We start from the raw sequence: 14286 nt of genomic DNA on the forward strand, positions 1-14286 counted from the left end.
CGGAGCTGTGGCTCTCAGCCGCCAGCAGAGGCGGGCTTTCCACCTTCTTAGCTGGTTGAACTGCCAGGAGTCCCGGGAAGGTCCAAGATGGGCTCCTGCCCGGACACAGCACCGGATGTGGGTGTCCATTGCCGAGAGGATGGCCGGGGCTCAGAAAGGAGCGGGCCAGGAAACCCGGGGTGGGGTCCTTATTTGGGCCTCCCTGTCACAACAGTGCGGTGACAGGCTCGCTCAGCCCCGTTGTCCACTGGAGGGTCCACCCAGGTGCCGGTGTCTGCGTGGGCTGGAGGCCCCGGAGGTGAGGCCCCGCTGGGCCAGGTCAAGCCTACTTTGTTTGGGGCTCAAGCCTCCGGCTGGCTGCCCACTCCAGGGTGGGGGTCAGACCGTGGGCTGCCCATACTGGGCTCTGGGGGCCCCGCCCCTCCTACTCCTCCCCCGACCCTGGCTGGTGCCCTTGTTTCCCAAGAGCTGCCAGTGCTGCCAGACCCTTCCAGGCGGGAAGAGGGTGGCCTCCCACCCGGCACCTGAATGCAGGACCCCTCCAGGCGGCTCCTCCCGCACCCCCGCCCCGGCAGGTCTTGCTCCTGGGTGGCAGCACCTGCGGGCTCCTCCGTGACACATGCCCTGAGAATGCCACGCTTGCCCCGACCTCCTCGCCGGCGGATTCACCATCAGCCGCCCCTGGCCCCGCCCCGCCCTTTCCCACAGTGACTCCAAGGGCCTGGAGTCCTGGCGGCTCTGAGCTGCGGCTGCCGGTGCAGCGGGGGTCGGCGGACACGTGCTGGGCAGCCCGCATCCAGGCCAGGAGGTGTGGCAGCGCAGCAGCTGCCCCGGCCAGCGTCCCTTCAGCTGGCCCAGCACCTGCCTGGAGCCAGGGGCCCGGCAGGTGGGGTCCCCGGGAGCCAAGGTGGGTGGACAGGGCCTCCTCACCCAGAGCCCTTATCCGCTGGGGAGCCAGGTACACCCTGCGGGACTGACACCAGCCCAGGGGCGGGGTGAGGAGTGGCCCCCTGACTCTCGCCGCTACCGGGTCACAGTGGTCCTGACCCAGAGCCCCGTGCCAGCAGCTGACCCCTTCCCTTCCCAGCCACTTCCCATCGCCCTGGAGCTGCCCCCGCACAGCACGGCAAGGGCTGCTGGCGCTGGCCTCCTGAGGGAGCGAGTCCAGGGTCTGAGCCGGGCGGGTGGATGCTGGAGTCTGGAGAGGGCTTGTGGGGGGCGGGGTCAGAGCATAGGGTGTCAGGGCTGAGGCCTCCTCCAGCCAGTGGGTGGGGGTGCCTGGCCGCAGGAGACGGAGCCCGGCCGAGGCTGTCACAATGGTCCAGGGCCCGGCGGGTGGCCGCAGGGGAGGTGGCAGAGGGCTCAGGAGGATGGCGGACGGCTTCACTGTGATGGAGCGCCCAGGCTCAGAGGGGACGAGGCGGGGCGGGGTGACCCTGCTCCGTGCCAGCGTCTACCCCCGCCTCCCAGCTGAGTCAGCAGGCCCGGCCCGGGGCGGGGGCGGGGCGGGGCGCTTGGGGGTGTCGGTAACAGTCTGGTGGGGTGTCAAGCAGTAAACAAAGAATTCCCAGGTGAGAACTGTGTGGGCCGGTGGGGTAGGTGAGGTCACTGGCCAGCAGGCCTGGCCGGTTTCCTGTCTCAGTGTGACTAGAGTCTTTTATGACCGTTAGGTTTTCACGGGGGACAGGCCGGGGGGGCCCTGGGTGCTTTTCCTCCTTCAGGCCTCTCACCCAGTGTTCCCAGCAGTGCCGGGAACTGGCCTCGAGCTGGTGGAGCCCTCCGCCTACCCGGGAGCCCTCCGAGCGGCCGGGGGCCTTCCCCTGCTGTCACCCCACCTCAGGTCGCTCCGGGCTTCCCCTGTCCTGGTGGGGGCCCGGCCTCCCTGCAGCTGCTTTCGGTGCCTGTTGCCCTCAGCAAGGAGCCCTCAGCTCTGCGGCCACCGTTGCAGGCCTGGTGTGTCTGGTGGGGGTGTAGGTGCAGGTTCGGGCTGATCCATTGCCACCCTTGAACCCCAGCCTGGGCCCCTCAGCTGTGCCGGCCTGCTCCGACCTGCCTGTGGGATGCAGGTGCCCGCAGCCAGCTGGGCCCCACCCCACGGGGCTGAGAGGCGCAGGGCAGGGCAGCCCCCGGACCAGCAGCAGATCTGCAGATAGGCCTGCCGGGCCTGCCTGGGCTCCTGGAGCTGGGAGGGGCCTTGGAGCCAGAATCCGCGTTCTCCCGCCCCCCTCAGGGGTCCCCCAGGGCAGGAGCTGGGAGTCCTGGGGGCAGAAGGGTGAGGTGACAGGAGGGGGCAGGCCCGGCAGGTGGGGTCTGGGGAGCGGGGGAGTTGGGCAACGACTGGGGAGGGGGTGGTTAAAACTGCTGGTTCCGGGGACCCACCCTCCAAGGGCATGGGCAGGGGGGCAGTGGCCAAGGCCACCTTCCCCAAGGCCACTGGCCCAGGCCGTGGGTGGGCTTGGTCTGGCCCCGCTCTGGCCTTTGTGGCCTTGGCTGTGGAAGGGGCTGGCTGTGCCCTGGGCAGTGGTCTCAGCAGAGTCTGGGGGGCCGTGCAGCACTGAGGTTCCAGAGGCAGCAGTAGCCTGTGCCCATCCTGGCTCCCTCCTGGAAGGGCCTCCGTCCCCGCCTTGGGCTATGCCTCCACACCCCTCCCCTGTACCCCCAGCCCGACAGCCCTCAGCCTCTGTCCCAGGCTCGTGCACAGCCTGCCGGAACGGTCCTGTGTGACATCTGAGTCTGTCCACACAGCAGGACTAGACTGGACCGGGGCGGTGTGAGTGACTCACACACCCCGAGCTGGGCGGTGTCTCCTCCCCCAGTCAGCTGCTCGGCCTGCGGGGGCGCTCTGGGGGAGGGGCGGGGGCCTGGCCCAGCTGTGGGGGCCTGTAAGGGGACCCGCCCAGTCCCTCTGGTAGGGCGAAGGGGGCTTGGCGGGCTCTTGGCACAGCAGAGAAGGGGCCTGTGGGCGGGGCGGTGGAGGGAGGGGCTGTGGAGGCGAGGAGTGGGGAGGACGGCCAGAGGGAGCTGCAAACCTGGGACCTTCACCTCTGGGCAAGTTGGGAGGACGTCGGGCTCGGTAAGTGGCTGCGCTGTCTTCTGTGCCCACACTGCGCCCCCTGTCCCCTGCCTTCCTGGGTTTAGCCCTGGGGCACCTGATCACCTCACCACCCAGCAGGTGGAGGGTGGGGGCACAGGGGTGGGGGGTGGCAGAGCCAGGCCGGGCATCTCCCTGACTCTGCCCTGCTTCAGCTCCAGCCGATGTTGGAGGGTGCCCAAGGGCACCAGCATGGCCATTTCAGTCCCAGGACAGGCAGATCCCCAAGGCTGGGCCGTGTGGCCTGCAGGGGGTCCTCAGAAGATGGCCGTTTGGTGCACTGGGAGCCCTGGGGGGTGGCGGGAGGGTGCTTCAGACACGCTTACCTGCAGGTGCCAGGTGGGCGGGGGGGGTGCCCGTGGTGGTGGGCTGCCCTGTCACAGGGTCACACCATGCTGGGCATCTAGGTGCTGGCCTTTCAGCCCAGAGAGAAAGAGACTCGGGCCCGCTGGTCCTGTTGGGGTGGACAGGAGGTGGGGATGCTCCTTTTGGCTGCCGGGCCCAGGGAGGTGGTGGACTGGTGGGCCTGCTTCCGGTCTCGGTGTCTCCAGGTGCAGGAGGAGAAGCGCCGGGCCCACCTGCTGCCCCTCCCAGCCCTCGAGACCCCGCTGCGCCCTCAGGCTGGGCGGGACTCACCTTCCCTTCCTCTGCCCACCTGTGCCCAGCACTAGCGTTCACCTAGTGGGGGCCGGGCTCTGAACATTTGTGAGACTGCTCTAGGGACCAGGGACCAGGCAGTGGCCAGAGATGATGACAGGGTGGCCAAGCGGAGGAAACTGCATGTGGAAAGGACAGAGGTCGGGGCAGAGCCTGCTCTGGAGCTCAGCTCCGGAGGTCTGGGGCCCAGGCAGCAGCGGTGCAGACTGGGGAGGCTGCCGATGTTGGCGGGCCAGGAGGACTGACAGGCCGGAGAGGGCGATGGGAAAACTGGTTGCTGCTGCGGCTGCAGTGGCAGTGGCCGCGGGGCGGGTGAGGAGTGCTGGCCCCCAGGCCCGGGCAGGCCGAGGCTGGTTCCTGGGCCCTCCCGAAGCCTTGGAGGCAGAGCAGGAGGCTGGGATGCCCCCCTGTGCAGCAGGCTCATCTTGGGAAATGCTGGGGAGGCGGGGCGGGCCCTCGGCTGCCCGTGGGTGTTGCTTCAGAAAGTCTGACGGTCTCATGACAAGTCAGCCGAGCTCAGCACTTTCCTCGTGGGGTTCCAGGATGGGGTGAGGCCGAGCGTCCCGTGCGCCCCTGTGGGCACCAGCATCCCCCGAGGAGGGAGCCTACATCCGGGGCTCCCACTCTCTCGGCTCCCTGGGCCGGCCAGGGGCCTCAGCTGAGGCTGTGCACGTTCACACACACACCCAGCACAAGCACGAACACCCCGTGAGCAGACGCCCTCATGCTCATAAACACACACGCGCACGCGCACCCAAGGCCGGACACTCAGGCCACTATCTAGGGCCCTCCTTTGCTCGCAGCTCTCCTCCCCACCGCTCTCACAGTCCCCCAGCCCCACCGCTGCCCTCGTGACACACCAACTTGCGCCCACGCCCGGCCCCACTTGGAGGCTGGAGCTGGGCCCTGGCAGCGGCCAGTTTGGATGCAAACTTGGGTTCTGTTTAAGCAAAACTGCCACACCCACGAGTGGCCCTGCTCTGGGCCCCCTAAGAAGCCCCAGTTGGCTGGGGGCTGGCGGGAGAGGCCCCAACTCAGTCCGGGGCCCAAAGGGCAAGGTGAGTATGGGGAAGTCATCCAGGCAAATGCCCCCTTTCTGCACCTCTCCACCAGGTCCCCCTCAGCCAGCATCGCACATCTCGGCTCTGCCCCCTCCATAGACTCACTTCCTGGAGGTCCCACCCCAGAATATTACAATTCCCGGGAGCGAAGCTTTTCAGCTGGCCTGGTGCCAACCACGCCCCGCACCCAAGGCCCCCGGTAGGTAGTGTTTGAGGCCATGGAAGAGTTAGGGTGAGGGGCTGGATGGACACGTAGCCCAACCAGGGTGCTGGGGTCACAGCAGGGCCTTGAGCCTCGAGGACAGGGTAAGGGCATTTGGCGACGTACCAGGCGCCAGCATGTCACCTCCACATCCTTCTCTGTAAAGTGGGGCTTTGGTGACCTTATTTTATTAGTCATTATTCGAGGCGACTGCTGGGTCTGGGCTATCTGTGGGGCCAAGGCCAGGCCAGGCAGGCTGTTAGGACACCTCCCTTGCACTCAGGGGGTGGGGCCCTCAGGACATGGGGACTGTCAGGACAGTGCTCTGGGGGGTGCTTGAGTGCCTCCTTTTCCCTCCCCAGGGGCACGTCTGAGGCTGGCAGGGCTGCTGGCGGCCTTGCCCTGTGGCAGGCAGGATTCCCTCCTTCCTGTTTGTGCATCTCGGCCAGGCTCCAGCCAGCCTGGGGCTCTGTCCTAAGGGTGCAGAGGGACCCGCCGGGCATCTTCCCAGCGGTCTGACCTTGGGCGAGGCCTGTCCCCGCCTCCCCGAGCCCCGCTTTCTGTTCCTACCTCGGGTGTAGGGCTCTTGCACCCAAGCGGGTGGCTGGGAGGGCAGGACTGGGCCGGGTGGGGGCCCAGAGGCAGGCGCGGTGGTCCAGCTGGAGCAGGGCTGGCTGAGCCCCCCCCGCCCCCAGGTTCCCGGCTGCTAACACCTTTCCTCACCCCTGCCCTGGAGCGGATCTGGGGGTACGGCTTCTCAGGGCCCGGGTGTCCCCGCCCGAATTCGGGGCCTTCCACCGCACCGCCCCTGGCACACAGCGCCCAGCCCAAGGCCCCGCTGGCTGGCCCGACCGCACAGCCGCTCGGGGTGCCATCCTCCAGCAGCCGCGGTCCAGAGCCTTCCCAGGTCTGGGCGGACCGCCGCCCTCGCCCCCAGGGACACACCTGCCTGCCCCGCGCGGAGGGCGGTCCGGGCCTTGCCTTGCGGTGACTCAGAGAAAGCTGTGGGGCTCAGGGGAGGCCGGGCTGCCTTTCTGGGCGCGTCCGCGCAGCTCCGCAGACCTCCCCGCCGCTCTGCCGGCTGCCCCAGCCCCGAGCCCGGGCCGGTGGGGACCCTCCGACACCCCCAGCCGGTCACAGGGCGAGAGAGGCAGCCCCGCAATGACCGGTCCCGGGATGGCCGGGGTGGGAGCGCGGCCACCCTGGACTCCGCCCGCCGCGTCTAGTCCCCGCGCAGCCCCGCGGGCTGAGCCCCCTCGGGCCAGTGGCTTCCCCTCCCCCAGCCTCAGATTCCTCGTTGCTCACCCACAGCGCGCCCACTTTGCGGCTGGGGGTGAGGGTCTCGGCAGAACTGGAAGGGGAACTGCGGCCGGAGAGAGTGGGGTCAGCTGCCGTTGCCCTTGGCTTCCGCGCAGGGCAGCGGGCTCGGTGGGGGACAGGCTTTGATCGCCACTGCTCCCGGGGGCGGGGCCTGAATCAGCCTGGGACTCGCTCCCCCCTCCCCGCCGCGCTCCCCCCCCTCCCCTCCGCCTCCTCCACAACCTCCTCTCCGCCCACCTCCCACTCCCTGCGGTCCCTCTGGGCTTCTGGGTGGGCAGAGTAGCCCTCTGACATCCATGGGGAAATCAGGGCTCAGAGAAGGGACAGGCTTGCTCAGGGTCACACAGCAAATTGGCCAGAGGGTAGCAGCCAAACCTGCACTCCCGCCAGGACTGGGCTTCCCCCGTGTGTTCCATGGGGGCTGGGACGTGCCTGGTGCCCATGCCGGCTGCCCGGCCCGTGGGACAGGGATTCCCTCCCGGCTCTGAGCCCTGCTGGCTGCGGTGGGTTGGGAGTGGGCACCCGTGTCCCCTCCTCACCAGCAATGCAGTCACAGACACAGGCGGTGTGGCTGAGCCCAGGGCCAGACCTAGTGTGAGATCCTGGGCTGCTTCTCCTGGAATACTGAGGACAATTCTGGGGGCGCTGGGCCCGGAGGTGCTTGTGGACCGGTTTTAAGGAAGGGCTTTTGTTGTTGAATCATCACAGGACTATTTACGTAGCCTGTTTCTCCTTGTGCGGCGCTCGCAGTTATTTCTCTAGGGATATGTCCAATTGCTCTACATTTTCAGATTTATTGGCATAAAGTTTATAATTTCCTCATTTCAATTTTATGTAGAATTTAAACATTTTTTGGGAGAGGTACAAATCATATGTGTGTAGCTGGATGCATTTTCCCAAAGTGGACACACTGGTGTAACCAGTACCCCTTATCCTCACCAGAGGCCTCTCCCCCGCTGGTCTGCCCCCTCCCAAAGGACTTCCAACACCAGTGCACCTGTGAACTGCGTGCAGTGGGTTCTGTTTGAGCTCTTTATGTCTAGCTCTATTGCAGCACTAAGTTTGTGAAATTCACCCACACTGTCTGTGGACGCAGTTCATCGGACAGAGACTCCCAAGTTTTTTTCGTTCTACTGTTTTTTTTGGCGGTGCTGCACATCATGTGGGATCTTACTTCCCAACCAGGGGTTGAACCCGTGTCCCCTGCATTGGATTCTTAACCACTGTGCCACCAGGCAAGTCCCTAATTTAATAATTTTAACAATTAATCAGTTGTTTCCTTTAAGGCTAGTGCTGTCTGTGTCCTGGTTAAGAATTGTTTCCCTATCCCCAGTGTCATTTTGGTTTATCTTCTGGAAACTGTATCGTTAAACTTTGGATCTGCAATCCACATGGAATTAATACTTCCTGGGGCTGACCTAGGGGTCGATATCAATATTATTCCCTGTGAATTTCCAGTGGACCCCACACTGCTGACTGAAAAGATCATTACTTTCCCACAGCGCTGTATCTGTATGAGTCTGGTTCCGGGACCTTTGTTTTGTGCCATTGGTTTTATTAATAATTTGCTTTTCCCTGACGACTAAAGAAGTTGACCATCTTTTCCGTGCTTACTGGTACATCTTCTTTTGTGAAGTGTCTGTTTAAATCTTTTGCCCACTTTTAATTGAGGTTTTTTTAATTTTTTGTCTTTTTCTATTGATTTGCAGAAATTCTTCTGGATGCAAGTTCTTTGTCGGATATATTGAATTTGCCTTTTCATTTTCTAAAGAATGTCTTTCAAGACTAGAAGTATTTAATTATGACGAAATATGATTGATCAGATTTTCTTTTATGATTCACACTTTTGTATCCTGCCTAAGAAAACACTGCCTCCCCCAAGGTGGTGAAGAATTTCTCCTGTGTTTTCTTCTAGAAGTTTTATAGTTTTAAGTTTTACATTTAGCTCTATGATTCATTTTGAGTTAATTTTTACATGTGCTATGTTGTAAGGGTCTAGGTTTTTTTTCCCCAAATAAATATCCACTTGTCCCAGCACCATTGCTGAAAAGACTATTATTTTTCTATTGAAATAACTTGGCTGCTTTGTCAAAAGTTAACTGATCTTACAAAGTGTGGGACCATTCTGGACTTCCTATTCGTTTTCACAGTGGTTATACTGTACCGTCTTGATTCCGTTGAGAGTCAGAGAAAATGCCTAGCTGATTTGAAATGGTCTTAATTATTTTAAATTTACTGAGACATTTAAATGAGCTAGCCTATGATCTATCTTGGTGAATGTCCCATGTGCACTTAAGACGAATGTGTACTCTGCTCTTGTCAGGAGGAGTGATCTCCGCCGTGGCCTCATTGGTTGATGGGTGGATCAGTGTTCTTACCTATTCTGTTTTGTAAGGTTATCGATTACTGAGAGGAATGTTACAATCTCTACTGTAATTGTGGATTTGTCTTTTTTGTCCTTTCATTTTTGCTAGCTTTCACTTCAGTGCTTTTAGCCTCTGTTACTAGGTATATACAGACTTAGGTTTGTTATTATTTTTTTTTATGAATTGTGCCCTTTATTATTATGAAATGATTAGTTTTTGCACTGTATGTATTTTTTATTTCCTTTTCTTTTAACTTCTTTTTGTTTATAGTCCATTTCTCCTAGATAGCATGTAGTCAGGTCTTGCTTTTTAAATTTAATCTGATAATCTCTACCTTTTTGATTGGAATTTTAAGTCCTTTTATATTTAATGTATTGTCAAAATGGCTGGTTTAAATCCTACCATCTTGCTAATTGCTTTCTATTTTATTCCATCCATCCTTTGCTCCTCTTTCCCTGGTTCCTTGTCTTGTTTTAGAATTAATTAAATATATACACAGGTATATAATTACTTAATAACATATATTACATATATAAATATAAATTTTGTATCTATAAATGAATATCGATGTATACGTTATATATAATTAATTATATATTAACTTTATATATTAATGTAAATTATTTATATACATTATATATATGTATAAAACAACGTGTATTTTTAGTATTGCATTTTATTTCCACTACTGACTTACTAGCTACACATCTTTTTCATCTTTTTTTAAAATAAATTTATTTATTTCATTTATTTATTTTTGGCTGCATTGGGTCTTCATTGCTGTGCACGGGCTTTCTCTAGTTGCGGTGAGCGGGGCACTCTCTTCATTGCGGTGCGTGAGCTTCTCATTGCGGTGGCTTCTCTTGTTGTGGAGCACGGGCACTAGGCGCACGGGCTTCAGTAGTTGTGGCTCACAGGTTCTAGAGTGCAAGCTCAGTAGTTGTGGCACATGGGCTTAGTTGCTCTGTGGCATGTGGGATCTTCCTGGGCCAGGGCTTGAACCCATGTCCCCTGCACTGGCAGGTGGATTCTTAACCACTGTGCCACCAGGGAAGTCCCTATTTTGCCTTTATTTTTGAAGGACAGTTTGCTAGATGTAGAATTCATGGTTAACAAAGTTTTTCTTTCAGCAATTTGAATATACTGTTCCGCTTTTTTCTAGCTTCTGTGGTGTTGACTAGTAATTGTATTGCTGTACTGGTAAATGTGATGGGCCACTTCTCTCTTGTTGCTTTCAAATTTTTCTCTTTCCCTTGAACATTTTGATGTGATTGTCCAGGTCTGGATCCCTTTGTGTTTATCCTACTGGGGTTTGTTGAGCTTCTGAGATCCATAGATTGTTTTTAGCCATTATTCTTTCAAACATTTTTTTCTGCCTCTCTCTCTCTCTCTCTCTCTCTCTCTCGTTTCCTTCTGAGACTTCAACTACACATATATTGGTGTTCTTAATGTCATCTCACAGATCTCTGAGGCTCTATTCATTTTCCTTCAATCCTTTTCCCCTTGTTCTTCAAATTGGTTAATTTCTATCAATCTACAAGTTTTTTGTTTTGTTTGGTCATTTTTTGTTTTTTCTGGCTGCACTGTGTGTCTTGAGGGATCTTAGTTCCCCAAGCAGGGATTGAACCTGCGCCCTGGCAGTGAAAGTGCTGAGTCCTAACCACTGGACTGCCAGGGAATTCCCCTAACCTACAAGTTTTTTGCTTCCTTCCACTGGCATCTCAGCCCTCTATTGAGCCCCTCTAGGAGACTTTCAACTTCAGAGTTTCCATTTGGCTTTTTTCTTTTTTCTTAATATAATTTCTATTTCTTTATGACATTCTTTCTTCATTGGGCCATTGTCATCATATTTTTCATTAATTCTTTAAACATGGTCTCCTTCACTTTTTTGAATAAATTTATGAATGTTGCTTTGGAGTCTGTGCCGAATTCAACAGCTGTGGACATTCGAAGATTGTTTCCATTAACTGCTCTGCTCTTCAGTGTGGATCCTACCTGCTTGATTCTGTACATGTCATGTAGTTTTCTGTTGAACGCTGGACATTATTATAGTAACTCTGGATCCTGACTCTCCCCGTCAGGGTGGTAGTTATTGCTTTGTTTGTGTGTTTGTTTAGTAACTTTCTGTGACTAACTCTGTGAAGCCATCTACTTTGTCTGTCCTGGCTCACTGCCATCACACCTGATCTCACACTCTCCCTGGCTCAGGGGCTGTGTGTCCTCCCCCGACCCCTGCATGTGCTCCCAGACCCAGGGTCCAGGGTTACACCACCTCTGTGGTACACAGCCTCTCCTGGGCCCCTGCCCCCAGCTCCACCCTCTGCTCTGCCCACCTGCAAGCCTCCACTGACTCCTCCTTTCCCTTTGCAGCGTCTGGCCGGCAGTTGCAGCCTGAAGAGACAGATGCAGAAACCGCAGAGGACCAGTCCGTAAGTGAGGTCCAGGGAGGATGTGCCCCACTCGTAGCCCCCACCCCCTCCTTTCCTGGACTTGAGCAGAGCCCAAGTGGCTGAGGGTGACCTGATTCTCTCCTCCTGCCAGGTGACGGAAGGGTCTGTGGATGAGATCATTCGGCCCCGGCCACAGGGGTCCTCGCCCGTCTACGAGTACGTGACTGAGGGCGCCGGCTTCGGACTCCCGGTAAGCCTGCTCCACAGACAGCCAGAGGCTCGGGGAAGGCTCAGGTGTGCGGCCACAGGTGACCACGCCTCCTGCATCCCCTGTGTGGGCACCTCACGCTCGCACCTGTGCAGCCACGCTGCCCTGCCACAGCGGCGTCCGCTCGGCTGTCCTCTCTGACTCCTCGGTCCTCCTTGGAGCCCTCCCATCAGCTGGCCAGGACGCACTTGAGATGGCACACGTGTGTGTGCGTGGGGAACAGACCTCGTGCTCCTGCGTGCGATGGGGCACAGGATATGTGCACACACGTGCCCTCTCTGACGAGGAGACATAGACAGGGTCCCGCGGCCACCCCTGGAGACACCTGGGGGAAGGCATGGACCAGGCGTGTTTACTGAAGGCCTCATTCTTTCTTCAGAATTGTTTACGTACTTACTTCTTTTGGCCGTGCCGTGCGGCGGCATGTGGGATCTTAGTTCCCTGACCAGGGATCGAACCCGTGCCCCCTGCAGTGGAAGCACGGAGTCCTAACCACTGGACCGCCAGGGAAGTCCCAAAGGCCTCCTTCTTGTACTGTTTCTTTTTTGCCCCCTCTACTTGCGGACACGGGGGCTGGGCCCTGTGGGAATCACAAAGGCCCAGAGTCACCTTCCCCCTGGAGGAACTCAGCTTCCCCTGCACACAGCACACTCTGGGGGATCTAGCCCCTGAGCTGGGGCCTCCCCGAGTCCCTCCCGTCCCCTGGGCAGGGGCAGGTTGGTGACCCGCTGTCTGTCGCTGCTGCAGGAAGACACGCCAAGGAGGCGGAGGTCCTGGTGGAAGCGGGATTCGGGGGACTCGCAGATGCTTTCCAGGATGAGCCGTCTGGAGGTGGGTGTGCCAGGAGCTGATGTGGGGGGGCGGCCCGTCCACACGGGCTCCGGCGGGGGAAGCCAGGGCCAGAGCGAGAAGGCGAGGAGCCGGAAAGCCGGCAGTGTGGCCCTGTGCCCTGCGGACGGGCGTGCCACCTCCCTCATCAGGCCCGGGGGTGGGTAGGGGCTCCGGAACACTGGTCCAGGCCGGCCCCCAGACCCCTCTGCTCTCACGGTGAAGGGCCCAGCCTGCTGACCAGATGGACCCGGGCGCACGGACCTCAGTGTTCTCAGCTGTACAGTGGGTACGGCTGCTGCCTGCTGCGTCCAGAGCCACGGAAGTGGCTGGGCTCTGTAGGCTCCCAGCCAGGAGGGTGCGCTGCCTGCTGTCACTGGCGGCCCCAGCAATCCTAACTCTCTCCCAGACCCAGAGGAGCTGTCGTGTCCGAGGCCAGGCTGGCCCTGCCGCTTCCGGTCTTTTCCTCAGCGTTTATGGCCCTCCTTGGTCTGAGCACCAGCTGCCTCGTATGTAACTGGTGCTCGGCGTGAGGGCGGCGGTGAGCCAGGAGCTGATGAAGGAGCGCTTTGGAGTGAGGGCGGCGGTGAGCCAGGAGCTGATGAAGGAGCGCTTTGGCCACGTGCAGGCAGAAAACTGTCCCCGCTGCTTGCCGAGCCCTGCTGGGCCCGGACGGTCGGGGCCGGGCTGCTCCTGAGTCCTGGCAGGAGGGGTCGGGGACAGGGGAGGCTGCTCCCAGCTGAGACGGCGGCAGCTGGCTTCCCCCAGAGCCTGGACCCCGTGCCCGGGCTCAGCTGCCCAATGACGGAGGACTCCGGGGTCCCTGGCCTCAGGGGAGGCAGCCTCCCAGCAGCCATGCCCACTGTGGGGCGGGCGTATGCTCACTGGGGCCCGATGTGCTTCTAGTCCACGCAGGAGGCGACGGAGGGGACACTGAAGACCAAGGTGGAGGCCGGAGCCAGTGGCTACATTGTCACGGGCGGCGGGGACCAGGGGATCTTTGTCAAGCAGGTGCTGAAGGAGTCCTCAGCTGCCAAGCTCTTCAGCCTGAGAGAAGGTGCCACGGCCCCACCCCACGTCCCCGTGGTCCCCCATCCCCACGTCCCGTGGCCCCCCATCCCCACGTCCCCGTGGTCCCCCATCCCCACGTCCCCGTGATCCCCCATCCCCACGTCCCGTGGTCCCCCATCCCCACATCCCGTGGTCCCGTCAGGATCGGGTGGGGCCTGAGGGGGACGGGCCACAGTGGACTCAGCATGGCCCCATCTCCATGTCCCCGTGGTCCCATCAGGATCGGGTGGGGCCTGAGGGGGACGGGCCACAGTGGACTCAGCATGGCCCCATCCCCACGTCCCCGTGGTCCCCCATCCCCACGTCCCGTGGTCCCCCATCCCCACGTCCCCATGGTCCCGTCAGGATCGGGTGCCACGACCCCACCCCACGTCCCGTGGTCCCATCAGGATCGGGTGCCACGACCCCACCCCCACGTCCCCGTGGTCCCGTTAGGATCGGGTGGGGCCTGAGGGGGACGGGCCACAGTGGACTCAGATGAGTCCCTAGAGACTACCTAGCCGTGTCCGGGCTGGGGCCACCCGCTCTGACAGGTTTTCTGCTTGGAAATGGGGGCTCCTTCCCACCCGGGGCTCAAGAGAAGGAAGGGGCCGGGCAGCCTGAGCAGGGTCGCCTCCTCGGTCACGCACCCCTGTGGACCCCTCCCGTGAGGCCCGACGAGGTCCGGGGCACTGAGGTGGGGGGACCGCTCTGTCTCTGTCTAGGGGATCAGCTGCTCAGCACGACCACATTCCTTGACGACATTAAATACGAAGGTGCCCTCAAAATCCTCCAGAACTCGGAGCCGCACAAGGCCCAGTTCACAGTCAGGCGGCAGCTTCCCGCCCGGGAGGACGAGGAGGGAGCTTCCGGCGGCGCTCCACGGGGCTCGAGGGGCAGCAAGAAGCAGGTGCGCTTGCATGGCCAGCAAAGCTGGCCCCGGCCGGGCTCCGGGTGCCCAGGCTGAGGCTGGGAGGGGACCCCCACTGCCCCCTCCCGTCCCCGGAGCCCCTGCCTTCGACTCCCTGTACGGGGGCCCAAAAGGTGCTCTCT

General features: G+C 59.8%; 1 protein-coding gene across 1 annotated transcript in view; it reads left to right on the top strand.

The window, feature by feature from the left end:
* Positions 1-14286, top strand: part of AHNAK2 (AHNAK nucleoprotein 2) — a gene marked incomplete at its 5' end in the record, with an annotated part of 31510 nt that overhangs the window by 4310 nt on the left and 12914 nt on the right. Inside the window, 5 exons of the mRNA XM_082648254.1 lie at positions 11068-11126; positions 11239-11337; positions 12103-12186; positions 13090-13240; positions 13959-14143. Coding sequence (XP_082504380.1) covers positions 11068-11126; positions 11239-11337; positions 12103-12186; positions 13090-13240; positions 13959-14143 — 578 coding nt within the window. The remainder of the gene's footprint in view (positions 1-11067; positions 11127-11238; positions 11338-12102; positions 12187-13089; positions 13241-13958; positions 14144-14286) is intronic.

This window comes from Grampus griseus (genome assembly GCF_964374135.1).
Source record: "Grampus griseus genome assembly, chromosome: 2".
NCBI lineage: Eukaryota > Metazoa > Chordata > Mammalia > Artiodactyla > Delphinidae > Grampus > Grampus griseus.